Source organism: Candida orthopsilosis, assembly GCF_000315875.1.
Source record: "Candida orthopsilosis Co 90-125, chromosome 6 draft sequence".
Classification (NCBI taxonomy): Eukaryota; Fungi; Ascomycota; class Pichiomycetes; order Serinales; family Debaryomycetaceae; genus Lodderomyces; species Lodderomyces orthopsilosis.
The window spans coordinates 397263-417085 of NC_018300.1; the positions used below are offsets into that span (position 1 = coordinate 397263).

Consider the following 19823-nt stretch of genomic DNA (forward strand, 5'->3'; position numbering starts at 1 on the left):
AATAACATTGAATTAAATAATAAACCATATACACTTTTTATTCTAGCGGTAACTTTACTTCATCTTGACAAAGACACCTTCATCCAAGTTCATAGTCAAATGAACACACTTTTTTGGTGGATAAGTATCATCTTGTGACTCCAAGGTTGGAAACATTTGTGCCAATCGAGCAACAACATAACTAGCTTCAGTCAAGGCGAATTGTTGACCTAAACATATACGTGGACCACCATTGAATGGTAAATAAGCCCAACCCAATCTCTTCATGTTTTCCCATCTTTCTGGTTTAAATTCTTTGGAATCCTTTCCGTAGTATTCTTCTAATCTGTGAGTCTTGTAAACGGTGTATGCAACAGTTGAACCTTTTGGAACAAAGATTGGTTTGCTACCATCGGAACCACCACCACGTGGTAAGGTTGTGTCTCTAGTGGCAGTTCTGAAATTGACTGGAACTGATGGGTATAATCTAAGGGTTTCATTAAGTACAGCTTTCAAGTATTCACATTTCTTTAAAGTTTCAAAAGTAATTGATTCAACTCTAGCATCCTCACCTTCACCGAAGTTTTCAACAATTTCTTGTCTCAATTTTTGCCAAACTTCAGGGTTTCTTGCCAATTCATACATGGTGAAGGATAACAAACCAGCAGTGGTATCTCTACCAGCAACCATAATATTTAATAATTGATCTTGCAAAACTTGTGGGTTCCTAGTTTGTTTGACCAATTCATAAAGGAAAATATAGCCATCCTTGGATTTTTCCTCCAATTCTTCAGGTGTGAAATTAAGGGCCTTCTTGACAAAGTATTGAGCCAAATGTTGAACTTTCTTGTTACAGTCTCTGAATTCCTTTGGATTAATGAAGAAATAAAACATTTGCATATAGGTTCTAGTGGCAAGGTATTTTTGAGACTTGTTGAATGCATCAGCAAAATGTTCTCTTCCTGGGATATCATTTGGTGGAGCAATACCTAATTTCTCATCATATAATGAATGAACAGATTCTCCAAACAAAAATTCGGTAGCAGTATCAACAGTGAACTTGAAAAATAATTCTTGTAAATCAAAAGTCTTGAAGTTGCTAGCTCTAATATGTTTAGCAAAAATTTGTAAATGTGGTTCCAACGATTTAACATGAGCAATTTGTTCTCTGGCAAATTGTGGACGCAACATTGCTCTTGAATCTTTCCATCCATTACCATCCAAAGTGAAGATACCATCACCTAAAAGTGGAGCAAAATGAGCATGTCTAGTGCCCAATGAGAAATCATTAAATTGAGTTGCCAACACGGCCTTGATATTTTCAGGATCAACTGTCAAGACAATTTTCAATAAACCAGTAACATTTAGATACATGGAATGATTTGGATAGTCATCGAACTGTTCATCCGCCCAATCAACCAATCTACCTTCGTTCTTCTTTTGGACTGCTTCTATCAAAGCAAAAACTCCGGTGAAGCCAGCTTTACGGAATTTTGGTGGATCTTGACAACCCAATCTCCAACCAGAATAAGCATTTTTAAGATTGTATAATGGGATGTACGTCAATACAATTATGAATACAATAGTATACCATTTGGTCAAATATGGAAGTAGTTTTTCACCAAAGTCTGCTACTTGATCTATTATGGAAGAAGCCATTGCGTTGTGTACGTATGTAGTGGGTAGTAAATTATAGTGTGTTTGTGGGTTTTATGGGTAATCTATGTATAAATGAAATGCAGTTGATAAATGTCTGTTAGTAATGACGAGAAAAAGTTGTAGTTTTCTGGGAAGGTCATTGGTTATATATATATATATTTGCTTTTGGAGTAGACTGTGATAATTTTCCATAACTTATTGTTTTGTATTGTAGTTGTTATTGTGTAGCAATTTAATTGTTGCTACCATCGGAGATTACCTTTATGGAGGAGAATGCGTGTACCTATACCCAAAATAATATATTACTTAATATAGGAAGTATTGCACATAATACACAAAATACTTGAATGAAGGTGGGGTAGAATTCTCTAACACATATTTAATTTAACTTAACTTGGCTTAACGAGGTATTTGATTGAACAAAGAGTTGAGGTGTATGTGTGTCCACTACTCGCTTTAGTGGTGTTATTGTCATAATACAACAATCTGTATGTGCGTGTGCGGTGTGGGTGTGTGTACGTAAGATGAATAGAAGAGAAATTACCCAACAAAAATAAATAAGGACATTAATTCTATAGATCAACAAAAGGAATGATCCATTATGGTAAGTTAAAACTACTCCTAATCGTATGAGGTCTATATAAAGACATGGGGGAGTGGAGTTGAACAGCAAGGGAATGACGTAAAGACGATTAAATGGTTGTGAAACGTTTTTATACCCCACAAATAAAAGAAAGAAAAAAAAATTTTTGATGACATATATAATTTTGTTTTTGTATTCTGTCATCAACATCATCAGCAACACCCAGCTATAGATTAAAAGTCTCTACATATTACTAAACACGAGTTTTCTATTTTAGACCTGTTATGAATATTTATCAAACGTATATACTTCTTATAGCGTTATATAACGTATAAATTTACAATAAGCAGATTTTTGGACTGTTGTCTACTGTCAACCGTTAATCTTTCCATCTATAGTATATATTTTTCACACTCTCTTACTTTGTTAATACTTGTGACAATCAAATATCTTTTGCATGTACAGATATATCACATGCCAACTGATTCCTATTAGCTTGAGATAAGTAAATAATAACGGATTTTATGCATAAAGGGCTATTTATTATGACAGATCTACTATTATTATTCCTTTTAATTCCGGTTCTTGCATTAAATTATTGTACAAAATGAAGCTCCGACTCCATACTTTAATACCCAATGTTAACGGAATTAATCAAATTACACGTAAACACAAAACCCCTTGAAAAAGTTTCTACTAGACGGAGTTTTGCCCATCAGAAGCACCCCTTATGAACAAAATGTAAATACCAGTTTCGTTTATTTTAGTATAAGTATTAACACCTACACTTTACATGAAATTTAACACAATGTGCAGAGCATTGCGTAAGACAGTTCCAGTTTCAGTGGTTTTTATTTTAATTACACAACTCCTTTTGACCAGCCACTTTTTTATCGACATGTGAATAATTGAATACATGTTTAACTAATATCATCCATTAAAAAGTATAGTTTTCTGATTGGATTATTCTCCCTTCAGAAACTGCTATCGCTTTATTGAATCATCGAAATATGATGTTAACAACTCTTGTTTTATTCTACACAGGTTGAGTTTTCAAGATATTTTATATTATTTGGTTGCAAAATCACTCAAAAAATAAAACAAATACAAATAGTTTTTTTTAAAAAAAAAAACTTGTTTTGCCTTCAAGTTAAACGAATTTTTATTGGACGAGATGAGAGTCGAACTCATGACCTTCTGCTTGCAAGGCAGACGCGCTACCAACTACGCCACACGCCCCAATTCATACGACTTTTATTCTTTGGGTTTAACGCATAAACAAATTTTACATCACATCTTGCCAAAAATTTTTAATTTATTTTTAAACACTAATGAAGTGTCCAAAGGATTGAGGAAAAGAAGAATATACATACTCCAATACACCCCTACATGCAATAAATCACATTAGCCAATCATCGTTTCGATTACAATTCACTATGTCCTTTGTGTTAGATTGTGGAAAGCAAGTAGGTTACTAACCTCTCAGACATGATTTCTGCAGAAGATTTGCAACCATTAATTATATTGCCTTATCCATTTATGCTCATGATAAGAGACCATTACTCACATCGGCACGTCTGATCACTCTCTTAATGTGTAGCCAAGGAGACTTCCATCATCATACAAAATGTAAAGCAAGTATATTGAGCCATCTTTCTCACCCACAGATTCACAATCACCATTATTTGCTCCCACTTGGCTCTTTTTTTCTCGTACACTCAAACCAACAATACTTCGATAATTACCATTATCAGTAGGTGCCATCTTGAATGCATTGGGAAACACATGCTCTTGTCTCATTCCATAAACTCCTCTAGAAGTACATAATCGCATAATTGTGACTGTACCTTGTTGAGATACACCAATGAAGCATGATAGTTCTGGTATGACTACTGAAATTGAAAGCCTGTTTGAATGACAGCTATCCGCCTTCCGATACAAGTCCAAGTTAAACAAAGGGTTAGTTGCACAGGGACAGTACAAAGTGGGGTACTTAAACAATGCAATTTTTTTTGAGGTAGTGACAATCATGAAATCATCAGTAACATTTTTGACCTTTTCACGAAGTACAATATCCTTATGGATTCGCTTGTATTCATCATTGACATTTGTCATTTTAGCACTAGATGGTATTCGAATAACAGGATCATCAGCTCCTTCAAAATCTATTGAATTAGACTTGTAAAATTGGTATTTGGCAGCTACGCCTAAACTTGTTTGATTATCAAAATCGCCGTCATTCTCGTTTTCATCTAGTACCTGCTTTTGCGACTTACGATCCTGTTTCCACTTCAAAACGTCACTTTCTGCTATAATTCTCGCATGCTCTTTTTCTTCATCAATTTCGGAATCACCAAAGACCGATTGCAATGAACCCACAGGTAAAAACCAATTAGAATGAAAGGGTTGGATTGTCCAGCAATCCTCATTGAGAACACATCGAGATAATATTGTAGGTGTATAGAATTCAATTCTTTTGAAAACGTTTTTGCCATTACTAATCAAGTCGACGTCATTGTATAGATCTTGATGCCAACGACGATACCCATCGTCATCTCCATTGCCATACTCCAAGGACTCAATCATTGGATCTGTATAGTAGATTGTCCTATGCTGGAAAAATTCCAAATCGGACTTGTTCAAAGGTCCGGCAACAAGTCTTAGTTTAAATTCAAAAATAACTAGCTCCCCTGAAATAGAAGCACATGCAACATGGACAGTTTTTCTGGTATGCTTTATTATGGACACGCTTGGTATATTGTGTAGTATTTGATGCGTTTTTACGTGATAAAATCTTCCGTCGTGTTCGTGGTAGAATAGCAAAACAACACATTGGGAGTTATCCGATGCAATAATGATATTCTCCTTTATATCAAGACCCCATAAGGATGCACTCAATCTAACTTTAAAATCGGGAGATATTGTCAAATTTCTAAAACTCTCCTGCTCGATTGGCGATTCAAATTGGTTCATTTGTTCAACAAATCTTTCAACAAACCATATTAGCAAACGGCCATCATCGATGCAAGCACAAACAACCGTTTTGCCGAGGAACTGGCAATTTCTGATATAATTGATACCATGAGGGAAATAGGGCCACGTAGAAACAACTCGGTCCGTAGTTGAAGAAAATGAAGGTTTAGTATCAAAAATTAAACGTGGTGTTCTATTAGGTAGATTTGTCATTGGATCAAAATCATAAATATGGAGCCGAGATTCAACAGCTATAACTAGGTAATCACCATCATGAGAAAAAGTGCAGGTTAAGTTATTCTTGTATTTCATACTATCTTTCACTGAATTCAAAGCGATTGACCCTTGTGCAGTCAAGTTTAGTCCATTATAAAACTTTTCTGCAGGAGCTTGTTGCAATAAAAACTGCTTTTGATTACGTTCAATATTGACTTGGAAGGTATCCTTCTCTATTTCCTTCACTGGTGGTGAGTAAATGAAGTTGGTTTTATCTTGCAAACGAGGATATCTATATCTGACACTTGATGACTTCTTCTCAGTAAACTTAAATTTGCTATCCAATTCTCCAAGCTGTGACATTGCTGACCCGCTGATAATAGAAGATGCTGTAACGGGGGTACTTTCAACAACTGTATTGAAATTCCCCCCTCCCAGGTTGTAAAGTGAGTCAGTGTCTTCCAGATCACCTTCAAATGAAGCATCTCTTATATCATCACTGGATTCTTCGACTAGCTCATTTGCCAATCTAAATTGCCTAGGGAAATCATCTCTTCCCGCTAATACCACAGAGTGTACGCCAAAAATAACCGATTCTCGCAAGCGAGGTGGAGCCGCTTGTACGTAGTCAGTTCCGTTCAAAAGACGGATTCCCACTCTATCCTCAAACCATGCTTCATCTCTTTCGTAATGCGATTCGCCAACTAAGTCATCATCATCATCATCATCATCATCAACTTGAACTTCGTTATCATTAGAAATATTTTCAATCAAATCACCTTCGCCAAGGCTTGAGCCATCATCTGACAGATCAAACGTATCTTGCCTTTGAGATCTCGTATTGTGATGAGCATACCGAAACGGTGTATTCCTGTTAATCAATGTCCGTTGTACGCCCCGTAGTGCAAGAAATTCCTCGAATCCCTCCATTTTTGGATAGTTCGAAACCTCCAAATGACAGCTCTATATTGTAATGATCAGTATTAGTATGGATATTACGTGCGATTAATATGTTACGTGGTGTTGTAGAACCTTGCTGTCAATTAAATAGATGTATCCCGATCCGATCATTCACTTGTCGCGGTTTGATGTATTTTGTGAGAAAATACGGACGCTACCAACGCTTATGCATCCACAGTTTTTTTATGCAATGAGGGTTAAAACCACCATTGTTGAAAAATTATAAAATCCAACCATTTAGACCATACAACATTATTAATCAAGAATCACTCAAAACCTTCTATTGACTCATCCACAACCTAGAAAACATTAATTACAAGTTCTCCTTCTTTCCACGATGGTTCACCACGCCGACTACACCAACTTTTCAAACCCAATAACAACAACAACCAAAACCAAGCGAGAAACTCTTCAACAACTACTTGATGCTTACACCGCCCTTGAAACTCCATACTTGATCTCTAATTTGTCCAATTGTGCATCTCTTTTATGGCACGCCTATCATTCATTAGGTGTTAGTGTCAATTGGACTGGGTTCTACACCAGTCAAAAGTACCAAATCAAACTGGGCCACAAACACCAAGAAGACAAGACCAACAATGTAACAAACTCTTCCTCGCTAGAGTTACTACTTCTAGGCCCGTTCAATGGCAAAGTTGCTTGCCAATCAATACAATGGGGTAAAGGGGTATGTGGTACTGCGGCGTCAACCGCACAAACTCAGGTTGTACCTGATATTAACAAATTTCCCGGTCATATTGCTTGTGATGGGGAAACCAAATCGGAAATTGTTGTACCCATTATCAAAAATATAGAATCCGTGGATGGTAATGTGGTGGTGGGTGTTATTGATTTGGATTGTTTGGATTTTGATGGATTTGATGAGGTTGACAAGGAGTATTTAGAACAATTGGGCCGTTTGTTAAGCAAGAGCTTTTGAGAAAAGAGCCTACATAAACTAAAAATCATTGTTGTTTGGCTAACCTTGAAAAATAATACATATATTTATAGACTAAGTAAAAAAATAGGGGGATAGGTTAGTTATTTATAGGTAAATATACACATGTAATCTTTTACACATTCAAACACATTCTCAAGGACTATAATAGATACAACTGCAAAAGGGGAGCAAAGCGACAACGGAGACAAATAGCAATGGCTAGTAACTGTAGCCACTACCATATCTACTCAGTTGCTTCAGCTCTTCTTTGTTCTTCTCTTTCCAAATTATGATACAACAACAGCTTAGCCTTTTCAACAGCTTGTTGAGTACCGGTTATAGTGAAAACTCGTTCATCTGAGCCTTCAACTGCTTCACCAATTCCAATCATTGCACCACTAACTTTTCTTACACCTTGGATTCTTGAACCGTTCTTACCAATCAAAGCTCCAACCATGTCGTTAGGGAAACTGATTGTTGCGGTTGATTTTCTTGTCAATTGATGACTTTTGGGAACGTAGTAAGTAGTAGTACCAACACTTGACGAAAAATCTTCAATTAAACAACGCGAAATGATTCGTAATGCATCGTACAAGTCATCCACTGTTCCTTGTAATTCAACTAACCTTTCGTTTGAACCGGGTAAAAAGGATTTGGAAGCAATCATGGAAATGGCAAAATTATGTTGAATTTGTTGAATTCTGGCACCTCTGGCACCAATCAATGTGCCCATTTGACTATTTGGAATCAACAATCTTAATATAGTTGTTTCATGCTCAACACATGGAGTTGAACTCAATTGCTTTAATGGGAAATAATTGTATGTTTCAATTGATGATCCAAGTAAAGCTTGAGCAAAATAACTCAAAGCTTTAGCACAATCATCCAATTTTCCCGAAACGGTCAAAATACGTTCGTGTGTACCAGCAATCAATCGAGAGATTCCAGCTTTGGTATTTGTTTCCTCTCTAATTGAGTCGATAACCTTTCCATTTTGTCCAATTAAACAACCGGCTTCTTTAGCTGATACTAAAACACGGTAATTTATCAATGCATCAGCATTAGAGTTGTCATCCAACGATGGTAATGAAGTAGAGTGATCGTATCCATCATCGTTATCATGATGCTCTTGGTTGTGTGATGTAGCATCGGTGGCGGTATGATCTGGATTGGTACTTGTCGCATGAGCATCACTGGTAGAGGCAGTAGCAGCTGCGGAGTTGATCGTGGTGTTCTCAGTACTGCTTGTGTTATTTCCAGTGGCGTTATTAGATGCGATTCCTTGACTTTCACCCTGAGATTGAGTTTCAGTGGCGGATGAGTTACCAGTGGCAGAAGTGGTTGTCAACTTAGGTTCGTTTTCAGAAGTAAAGTTGGTATCGAATAATGATTCAGTCATGTTGTTGTTGTCGTTGTCGTTAGATTAGTTTTAGGTTGTTTGTTTTCTTAATCAGCTATTCTGAATTGTAGTTTGGTTATATTGAAGAAAAATGAATGTGGAGACAATCAAAGTATATATACCTGTGTGATTTGTTTTGTATAGATAAGTAATGATGTCAAGGTGGGGTTTTTCTTGCTTTTCAACAGTGATGAATTGAATTGATAGATGGTTGGGTGACGGATGGATTGGTGTGGTGTTTGTTTCTCTGTCTGATTCGAAGTCTAGAAGAAATGCAATTATTATCAAGTGAACTAATTTTTCTTTTTCGTTTAAGAATGAATGTTGTTGTTCGAAAGAGTAAGCGTATGTTGATAATTTTTCGCCAACGCTTTCTGCGTTTTGTAAATGAAGAAGAAAGAGAAAAATTTTAATTGTCGTAAAAATAAAGTCTATGTCGTATTAAATTTAAAACACGACAATCATAGTGTACTTCATCAAATACTTATGTATATTATAACAATTGATACTTGAATAGTTACTACAAAGGAAATCAACTCTTTAAACATGAGAGTTGGAATTATGTTATGAGTACCAGCTGCTGATTTATACTTTAGCTAATGGCTATTTGGAGGCTTGATTTGATACATCTCCATGTGTGATAAGAAACCAGCTTAGTGCACAAATTAGTCTGTTGACAAAGCTTATGAAGTCTTATCAAAGACAGAGGGAATTGGATGAATTTAGAGCAGGACTGATGTTGTATTATCCTCCCAGTCAACGCTGCACTTACATTGAACCTCCTTCAATACCATCGATCTAAACTTAATTCATGATCAAGCAAGTGTGCTCGATCGAACATAGTTACATTGTTAACCAATGCTTCAACAGTGGGTACAACGCGGGTGTATTTAGAGATGGTACTATATTAGAAAACCATGACCAATGGGACAAAGCTTTCCTGTTTGAGGTTTGAGTCGTCAACCGTGAGTAATGTCCATATGCTAGATTTTTTGACCTTATTCCCGTCACGATATAATAAAGTATAGAGATCATACTATATATGATTTCGTACGGTGTAACTATTGACATAGGAGGTGGGGTATATTGTGTGATACTAGGGACCATAGATGATGGTGTTATCAAAAGATAGCACAATATATGAACATACAAAGTTACACATAGTAACATATGGTGTTATACCTTAGTGCTTTGGGAATATAAATATGGATGATTTGTCCCAAATCTACAATACCCCTATATACTGATTAGTTAACTATTATGCGATTTATCAAGTTAATACATATATTATATAGTGTCATTATTGTTAGTAGTCATGATAACACTCTACATAATGTTTCTAAAGTAATATTTCAAGATGACAAACCAGTTGCAATTGAATTCTGACATGACAAAATCAAATAGCTTGAATGAATAGCAGACTCTTGAAGCCGTAAAGTTAGGCGAAACAGTTAATTTACTCAACTTTGATAGAAGTGTAACATTGTTTCACCTCTTGATGTGTGTTGAGGATTTGGCGGTCCTGATTTGATCTAAATCTTTAGTGCGCTTTCACTCATTTGGTTTTTATCTAAATAGTGCCAAGCTCAATGGGCATAAAAGAGCTGAAGCTGTGCAAACTTCTTCAATATACACATACTCAGAGCAACCTATAATAAGTCTTGTGTAGTTCATTTTTGGTCAACATCGTCTTTGAAGTTCTAGTTGCCCCAAAATCGCACCTGGTAGCGACATTGGCAATATCACACAACGAAATTGCAAAAGTTGAACCAGTTGGTCCCATTCATCATATTCATCCCCTTGACGTTTGCGTGGTATCTTTCTTGAATCCGTCAGTTTCTTTTCTTCCTAGTAGTACATCCTTACCACTACATCACATTATATACTCATTGCCAACACAAAGTTATCCCATCAAATGTGTAGTTTTGTTACGTATGATTAAGTATAGCAGCTAGAATGTGTTACAAATTTCATTTTTAGTTTTGGAAAGCTTTTATAAACACGTACATACAATTCATGGGGTTTAGTTCAGTGTACCCTTCGGTAGAAGATATCGTATACAGACAGAATCCTAAATTTGAGCCTGCTGGCGTAACTTGAAGTATGTTGAAAAAGAGAGATTCAAAAATGGCGGCTCGATTTTCTCATACTTAGGGAATTCTAATGCAATTCAGAGGTCAAAGTTGCAACGACTTTTGAACCGCATTAAATGTAGTTAAGGCCATATAGATAAAGACATATTCAAAAGTTGTTTTTCCGTACGATTTGCTTTCTTTTGACGTGAAAATTAACGTAATCTGCTTTGGTATAATCCACTCTATTCAACTACATTTTCATTATATGTCTGTGATTTAGGTGTGTTGTGCTACAATAATCAGAATTTTGATCCTGACTATGGGATTTGCTATGAAACTTTAGTTCCGCCATCAACTGGGTACCCCGCAGAAGTGCATCATATTATCGACTCAATTCATAGATAAGTAAATAAAACTTCACATACTTCCTTATAAAACACCTATATAATCTTTAGCATTGATTGTAGCATAGCTACCTCTCCTTAAAGGCACATCTCTGGTAAACATTGTACCGCCAGTCGAAATAGATCCATCACGACCACTAATCATGCCACTTCCACTACTGCTAATACTATTAAAACCAAATTCCTGAATATTGGTTTCATCTAATGGATCAATTCCTTCTTCTTCATCATCATCAGTACTTCCATTGCCACCATATTTTTCTCTCCCTTCGTCTTCCTCTGCTACGCCTTGTGCTAGCTCTTCATCTTCATGAGTACACATATCAGCAAATGAATAAAAATCAATAACGGGAGGTTGATTCATTGATTGATGTTGATTATTCGAAGGTGAATGAACATATTTTGCTTCGGTAGCCGTTGGTTTTGCTTTTGTTGATGAATTGTTTGATGTTGGCGATGTTGCCAAGTTAGCACCTGATTGCGATCTCGTCACCAAACTAGCTAACCTAGGTGAAGATTGTCTAGTAATAATTACAGATTTTCCAGCATTGGTAGTATTTGTTGCACTGGATGCCAGGTCATGATTGTATTTATTACGCAAAAGACTAGTATTACCAGCAAAACTAGATGATCTTAAATTGCTCAAATGAGGCCTTGAAAGTCCCGTAGTGGCAGTTGAAGATTTGACTTTAGTAAGATGGGAGTTGCCACTAGTGGTGGAAGTATTATTACTGTTGCTGTGTTTAGAATTATCCAAAGTTGAAATAATCAGTTGTGAAATGATACTTCTTGCTCTTGGTCTCAATGTTGGTGAGATAACGTTTGAACCTGGAATAGGAGCTGGAGCTGAGGACAAACTCAGAGTCGATTGGTTATTTGGTTTAGATTTACAGTCGACATTGCTACATTTGTCAGTACCACCACCATTTCCATTATTGTAATTTGGACTGAAATAGGAGTCCCTGCCCTTAAAAGAGTCACACGATGGCAATGATGTGATATCATCATCACAGTAACAATTTAACTTCACTTGTTCTAATTGGATATTTGGATTAACCAAAATTTCTGCAGTTGTATCTAAAATTGGACTAGTATAGTTTTCTATATTATGATGGAATGGTGTTTCTGGGTTGGCAAAATTGGAAAGTGGGTTACCATTGGTGACAGATCTTTCAAAGATATCACTGGAGGATGAGTTACAGGAAGCAACTGAGTTGTAACGTGAACGGGTAAGTGGGGTTGAAAGATGATGATGATGATGATGTTGGTATTGACCTTGAGAAGGTGATTGACCTTGAGAAGGTGATTGACCTTGATTGGTTGATTGCTGTGAATGCAGCTGCAGCTCCTGTGGTGGCAGTTGTTGTCTTTTGCTGTCAAGTGAGTCTGGACTCAAAGGAGCAACAGTCGGTACAGCAGGAGACAATTTCAACTTGTTGATTGTTTTCTTGACAAGTTTGTGGAACCTTTCATCCCTGGTAGGAGAAGGTCCAGAGGAATGTTGTTGACGTTGTGGTTTCTGTTGTGATCTAGATGATTGAGGTTGTGGTTGTTGTAAAGTCGGGGTTGACGAGTGGGTAAACTGGACGGTGTTTAACACATTTGTCGCAGTAGCTTCTGCAGTTGCAGTAGTTGCGCTAGAAGTGGCTCCACTATCCAATGATGGTTGCGGTGGTGGCGACATTGATGATGCTTTATGTCCTGGTAGATGGAAATGGTATGTGGTTCGATGTCCTGGAGAAGTCAGTTTTTGATTGGTTTTACCATCCTCATTGTGAGGATGAGATGCAGCAGTGGAATTGGTAGGCTGTTCTGACACATCTGACGTTGACTTTGTAGCAGTAGCATCTCTTTCGCTTAGGTTTTGTTGTTGTTTTTGTTCGTGTGGCTGTGTTTGTTGCTGTTTTTGGTTATCATCAGCTCTTTTTACACCAGTTGTTGAAGAATTGTTACTTTTCACATCAACATCTTGATCAATTGATGAGGACAGGTTACTAAATATGTTGAAATGGACATTTAATTTGGACATTTATGGGATTATCAATGTGTTTAGTTTATTGAGCATAAATAAATATAAGTTGCGTTGAAAAAGCGGCACTTTTTGTATGATTATTTGATGTATTCGAATTAAAGATTGACTTATGTTATGACTGTATCATATAAATCTGTTGTGTGATGATGAATTGGTGTGATTGTGGTTGTGGTTGTGGTTGTGGTTGTGGTTGCGGTTGCGGTGTGGTGAGATATATTTTTCAATATGGGTTGTATATATAAGTGAATTTGTGTTTGTGTATAAATGAAGGTCAGCACTTTTCTCAATTTTAATCTCTTGATGTTGTTTTGTTTGTTTTGTTGTTTTATTTTTGTTACCTTAAAAAATTATAAAACGGATAATGAATCGAATTGGATGTGGATAGGTAGTTGGAAGACTAGTAGTAATTGGGTGTGATACAGAACTCTTATTCAATTGGATGAGATAGTGCTACTCTATGTAAAGGTAAATCCATTAGGTTTAGGCTACTGAGTATAGGAATCGAACATATATATATATATATATATATATATAACATTGGTTACTCTATCCCTTTTCTCTCTTGCTAAACTAACGTTTGATATTAGAGCTACCATTTGGGGGTGATCTTCTCTTTTTTTTATTTTTATTTTTAATATAGGTTTATATACAGTACATACATACAAAATATAAGACACGATAAAAACGTCATTTACAATTCCAGTATATTCAACTTTTCTACTTTAAGTTAAAAAATATATCACATATATTACTTGTACTGTATACCCTTTAATAATTCTTACTACATATGTTTATACACCCCGAGTCTTCAACCAACTTTCATTAGCGATAGTAAGATAGAATAGACGACATAAACATAACACTATTGCGCAACAACGAACAAACTAACTTAACCTATTGAGCATATATATATATCGATGAGAAAAATGACGTGACATCTTCCGTTCTTTGTCTTTTGTATTTGTTACTTTTTGTTACCTGTGTCACTTCGCTCTCTATCAACTGATTCAAGGGTTACGAGAGTGCTTGGTGTCTCTTACAATTTGATCTTTTTATTAGTTGGTTCCCTCTGTGTAAAGTACTACTACTGCTGTAAATATTGCATAAAGAATAAAAAGTGAAACATTCTCTTTTTGTTTGTTTTTGTATTTTAAACTTTAAAATAAGAAGTTTAAAATTTGTGGTCATGTTTTTTTCTTCTTGAACTTCATTCCATAATTCCATTTCCATCAACGTTCTGTCTATCAAATTTTTCTTTTGGTTGTGTCAAACACAGAAAGAAAGAAAGAAAGAAAAAAAAAAATCACGCCAAAAATCATCAGTTCCACATAAGTTAGGCTTGATCACAGTGTGATGATCACAGGGCAGTAAAGTAATCCAATTAATAATTGGTGAAGGACTAAAAAAAGGGGAATCGGATTGTAAGTTACATGTGTGTGTGTGTGTGTGTGTGTGTGTAAGACTACAAAGTAAATCAGGGGGTGTATATCGACATCTATATATTAATATCGTGTTGCAAAACGTAACAAGCAAAGGTCGAATTTTATTGGTTTGTTGAAAATAAAAAGAAAAGAAGTTGTGTGATGTTTATTTATTTTACACCCCATCCCCTAATTTAAATTAGGATTAAACACCCCCAAAACTTTACACCCCAAACTAATAATTTCTTGTTTATCTATTTGTTCTTCTTTGATAACAACTTGATAACAATGCAACAATGCAACAATTGTAACAATTGTAACAACAGCCATATTATTGTATTGTATTGTCTTTCGTTTGTACATTATTAGAGAGAGATAAGAGAGGAGAAATTGAACTAAAGCCACACAATTTTATTCAAATAAGCTTATTACTTTTAAACCACTTTAACTTCTTCTACAACCTTTTAGTAGAGCAGGGGGTTTTCTCTTGATTTGAAATGTAGAATGGTAACGCAAATCTACGCCCATATTTACAGTTACTCATTTTAAATTGAGGAGAGGGGTTGAAGGTTGAAAACAAGAGGCAAAGACTACCAGGTCAAATCCTAATTCGTATCGTTGTGCATTCACCTCTACTGTTCTAAAGGTCATTTGTTTTTTGAATTTCCAATAGATGAAGAAATACTCAACAAAAAATTTAACTGTACTTTTGAAATTCCACTCAACAATTCTTTTATACCGTTGGTGGTTTTATCTACACTACATATAATTATTACATTTCTCATACTACCAATTGACAAACTCCTCAACAGTTTAAAACCCATTGTGGTATACGTATTATACTATTCTACTACATAACACTTCTAAAATGAAGCAAAGTAAATCATGGTTTATGACAGTCTTCTTCGATTCCTCTCATTCCTTATTTCTATTCCAGTTTGTATTCCTTCCTTCGCTTAATATTTAAAGTTTAATAATAAAGTTTAGTTCATTTCCAGAACAACCATAGGTATTCTTCTACTTTGGATAATCTTAATTCCTATTTTGTTAAGATTAAAACTAAAGATTCCCCGCCCTTTGACTACTATAAACGACCACAAAGCAAGATACCACAAAATCTCCCAATAATAAGGTCATTCATTATTATAATAGATTACAATAACAAATAAAATAAAATCCCCCAAACAATAGAAATCTTTGTTCCCCGTAATTTTAATATAAAACATAGAGATTGTTCTTTAAGAACACAAAAATAACATTTTCTTCCTTCTATCGGTACTCCCCGACTTGCTAACACAACAACTACAAGACAATTTTTCCGCAACACAATGAATTACACAACTGATACAAGATACACATCAAGTTAGTTCAACTATAAAGCAAAACAAACATCCCCTTCTTCTTAGTACATATATGTGTCTTCTTTACCTTAACACGTCGATAAGGTAATAGAATAAGGAATTGGTTTGAAAGTAGACCTGTGTTCAATCACCACCGGCACTTTGATTACCATAACTCTATCATTAACCACCAATGACACTTTAATATCATACATCCGAGCAAAATAACAACTTTGGAAACTAGGCAACAACGTGAATCTGTCAAAACTATTATTACCATCACCACTGTAAGAAACCCTATTGTAAACTTCGTTCTTTTTCAAAAGGTTTTTCAAATCTAACGATAGATTGAGCTTTTTAGTGGAAGCATTGTAACTATTATTCGATATTAGTAGTTTCTCCTTTTGTGAATATACTTTCCCGTTTACGATCAAGTTATCAAATAATAATTTGGTGGTTTTAACTTTCAAACAAGAAAGTGTTTTGACATCACCAATTAGTTTCTTGTCAATTGTAAACAATTCGGGTCTTAATTGATCTACCATCTGGCTCAACTCTTTGGCATGGTTTTTCATTGGTTGTACAACGGTGGTTTCAATCGTGTTAATGATAAAACTCTCTTCAATATCGGTTGGTTTGCCATTGGACAAGAATGCATGTTCAAATTCAATAGGAATTGGGTTCTTTTCCGATGTGATTTTAAAAACTTCCAATTCAACCCATATATTCTTGATTTCTAATGGTGGCATTTGTTTCAATAAATTCCCATTGTTTTCCACCGACACATAGATTGGTATATCCAATTTTGTTGATTGAAACGTTTTGGCAATATTACCGCTCCTGAACCTTGCTGGGGGGATATATGATACATGGTATTCTTGCCTTGGAGTCTTGATGTTTATCAAACTCCTTCTTTCGTTCCTTCCAAATAGCAGACTCTTCTTAACCATTGAATAATTTACTTCAAACCACCTTGTTGAATTTTTTCTTGCATTGAAATCTCTAGTGAATTCTTGTCCAATTTCGTCACCAGTTGTTTCTTCTCCTTCCAATAAATCCACTGGTGGAATTTCATCATCTAAAGAATCACTAACTTGAGAACAGAGTTGTAATTCTTTCCCCCATTCAATCCAATTGTTAATCCGTTTTATGAAATGATTATAAACTTTCACGTTTCGACACATTTGAAAATTTCTTTCATATTCAGACAATGGGTTAGTAGTGGGCACAAGTCTTATGTAGTTAGCCACCTCTTTCAAAATAATATATTCACTATTCTCTCTTCTTGCTGAATCAAGAGAACCCACCCCAGATCGATTATTTGAATTGGTAAATTTTTTAAAATCATTTTCCCACTTACTATTCTTGGCCACAAACCTTGCTGTAACAGCATATGACACAGATTCAGTATAGTCACTAAAATCTTCATTTCGATTCTTCATTAAACCATATTCACGAGCAATCCCCATCCGCAGTGATCCAAATGTAGGCGGTAGTATAAAATGTTGGATTAAATCATGGTTATTACATTGTAAATCCATTAAGCTTTCAGGTATCTTGAATGAAAAAAACCGTTTATAGCTGCGATCACAACGAAGGGCACCACCTACACCAAAATTGAGAAAACTTCCATCAACAGGGTCGACAACCTCCTCTTGATGACGGGAATAAGCTGGTAAATCAAGAGCAGTTTTGAATCGACTATGTTCGCTTTTGCTACTCCAGCTTCCGGAAGAATCAACCATTTGCACAAATTTCCATTCCTTTAGTGGCATTTTATTGTTGGAAGATTCAGCATTCTTAATCATTAAACTTCCCTCAAATATAATATGAAACAACAGGAATGGAATTGGCCGCGAAGACAAGTTGCGAATACGGACATATCCGTTAACCATATCTCCTTGCTTGAATTCATGCGTGTTAGGATCAACCATCTTTGGGGGTATGCCCATCTCTCCCATATCTTTGGTGAAATATACTTTGACGTCAATTGCTTTTGAAATTTTGTCATTTTCAAACGTCAAATTGGGTAGTTTTCTCGTATCGAGCAACATTATTTCATCCCATGATGTGATTATTTCAGTGGTAGTTGGAAGTTCGACATTTAAAGGGGGCATGTAGTTGATCCTTGCATTGTCGCTTGGACTGGTTTCTCGAGTGAGCAACAGCAGCAATTGAAAGGGAGATGAAGTGCCCTCCCATGGCGTGATTGTCTCGCTAGTTGGAGAAAGTTCAGCAATAGATGGAGCAGTATGGCTTAAAATTTTATTGCTGCTTTGGCTAGTTTCTTGAGTGAGCAGCAGTAGCAGCAGAAAAAAAGAAGGTGCTGTGTGGTATTCAGATGCCATGGATGAAGATGACGACAGATCCCTACCTCTCGATCCAATTTCAGCGAAGTTGTCGTAATAGCTGGGGGGCGGTTGCTCGTCCAATTCCGAGTTTTCTGATCCAATTGGGCTGTAATTTATCTCATTAGGAGCTGGAAGAGTCGAGTATGGCGGAAGAGCCGAGCCCAATGTCTCTTGGGATACTTGTGGTGTATAATAAATTGTCATATTAAATTGAGCTTATATTTGAATGTGACTGTAAAGTGAAGAACCAGGCTAATCCTCGTCATTCGGCTCGACGAAAGTGCTCATCTTTATATACACATCACTCTGCGAATGGAATTCCATACATCTCATCCCTCATGACTCAATACCAGGTTAGCATTTGGGAAAACAAAATAGGCAGCACGGATTTAAACACACGTGTGGTTATCAATGCTATCCAATGAGAATCAAGCATCTTATCGTATTACCTAATGTGGTTTTGGTAAGCGAACTGATCATGGTTTTTTGATCTGAATCTGCAATTTTATAGCCGACGAACGGTATATTCCAAAAAGGAACATTTGTTCGTAAGTTCTTTTGATTGCATTGTCAATTGATCTATTTTGCCAAGATATTGCATGCTGAAGAATCATTTGAACGACGTCATAACATTTGGTCGAAAGGAAATCACAATACTTAGTTTGGCTTTGTGTGGTGGTTTTATTGCACACAAAATACAAATACAAAGTCTACTTTATCACACGGGGTGCCTTTCTTTGTTCTGCCTGTTGGTCACGTAAAATTCAAAGTTTTACGAAATGAGGAAGAATTTGCAGATCTTTTCATATCAACAAATTGATTTTTTCCCACAAATGGTAGTTCACTGCGATCGACCCCAGATTTCTTGTACGGTAATCACCGGTTACGTTCGGGTTTAATAGATTAGAACTTGGCTTATCAATTGGAATCATAAACCCCTGAGTCATCTTTTGATAAATCCGATATTTTTCAGATAGCTCCGTCGGAACACATTATTTTATTCCACGTCAGTTACGAAATTTTCGGGAATGACCGTTAGTACCTCTATTGTATCTACAAAACTTCATAATCTGCAACCGATCCAATTTCGCCACCTTTATTAACAATGCTAACCTGTCTGTCATATATAGTGACGTCAATAAGTGCTTGAATTTAGTCTTACACAGAAGTTTCTCCCTTAAGTGAAATACAAAAGCGTGCGCCGCGTTAACCCCAACATTCATCCAACAAAGGCAATACATACTAATGTGCAATATTTTTCAAATACACTGCATAAGCGGCGACAAATAGATGTGGACCAGATAGGTCCAAAGCGGTAGTGTTCTTCAAACTGACAAAATTTCACACTAACCTGTAGACCAAATTTGATACATTACCTAACTGGACTCAATGTACTCACTGAGATACTGATTGGTGTGTTATACTGCAATGTGTATATCTTATAACGGCCTACAACTTAATAGGATACTTTGGTCCACCTCTGGTAGCTAT

At 36.0% G+C, this 19823-nt stretch overlaps 6 protein-coding genes and 1 non-coding gene across 7 annotated transcripts; 1 reads left to right on the plus strand and 6 right to left on the minus strand. All coding sequences in view use genetic code 12, as the record gives it.

Annotated features, from left to right (window-relative positions):
- Positions 1-54: 54 nt before the first annotated feature.
- Positions 55-1638, minus strand: CORT_0F01930 (hypothetical protein; the record flags this gene model as incomplete). Its single annotated transcript, XM_003870500.1, has 1 exon — positions 55-1638. The coding sequence occupies one exon, from the start codon at positions 1636-1638 to the stop codon at positions 55-57; it is 1584 nt and encodes a 527-aa protein (XP_003870549.1).
- Positions 1639-3387: 1749 nt separating this feature from the next.
- On the minus strand, positions 3388-3460 carry CORT_0_Ala(TGC)_79. Its single transcript has one exon. It is a non-coding gene (tRNA).
- Positions 3461-3802: 342 nt separating this feature from the next.
- CORT_0F01940 (Crt10 protein) lies at positions 3803-6340 on the minus strand (the record flags this gene model as incomplete). The annotated part of the gene is made up of 1 exon (XM_003870501.1): positions 3803-6340. The coding sequence occupies one exon, from the start codon at positions 6338-6340 to the stop codon at positions 3803-3805; it is 2538 nt and encodes an 845-aa protein (XP_003870550.1).
- A 367-nt stretch (positions 6341-6707) lies between these two features.
- Positions 6708-7310, plus strand: CORT_0F01950 (Ykl069w protein; the record flags this gene model as incomplete). The annotated part of the gene is made up of 1 exon (XM_003870502.1): positions 6708-7310. The coding sequence occupies one exon, from the start codon at positions 6708-6710 to the stop codon at positions 7308-7310; it is 603 nt and encodes a 200-aa protein (XP_003870551.1).
- A 244-nt stretch (positions 7311-7554) lies between these two features.
- CORT_0F01960 (hypothetical protein) lies at positions 7555-8709 on the minus strand (the record flags this gene model as incomplete). The annotated part of the gene is made up of 1 exon (XM_003870503.1): positions 7555-8709. The coding sequence occupies one exon, from the start codon at positions 8707-8709 to the stop codon at positions 7555-7557; it is 1155 nt and encodes a 384-aa protein (XP_003870552.1).
- Positions 8710-11213: 2504 nt separating this feature from the next.
- Positions 11214-13217, minus strand: CORT_0F01970 (hypothetical protein; the record flags this gene model as incomplete). The annotated part of the gene is made up of 1 exon (XM_003870504.1): positions 11214-13217. One exon carries the CDS (start codon positions 13215-13217, stop codon positions 11214-11216), a length of 2004 nt encoding a protein of 667 aa, XP_003870553.1.
- A 2853-nt stretch (positions 13218-16070) lies between these two features.
- CORT_0F01980 (hypothetical protein) lies at positions 16071-18536 on the minus strand (the record flags this gene model as incomplete). Its single annotated transcript, XM_003870505.1, has 1 exon — positions 16071-18536. One exon carries the CDS (start codon positions 18534-18536, stop codon positions 16071-16073), a length of 2466 nt encoding a protein of 821 aa, XP_003870554.1.
- Positions 18537-19823: the final 1287 nt, after the last annotated feature.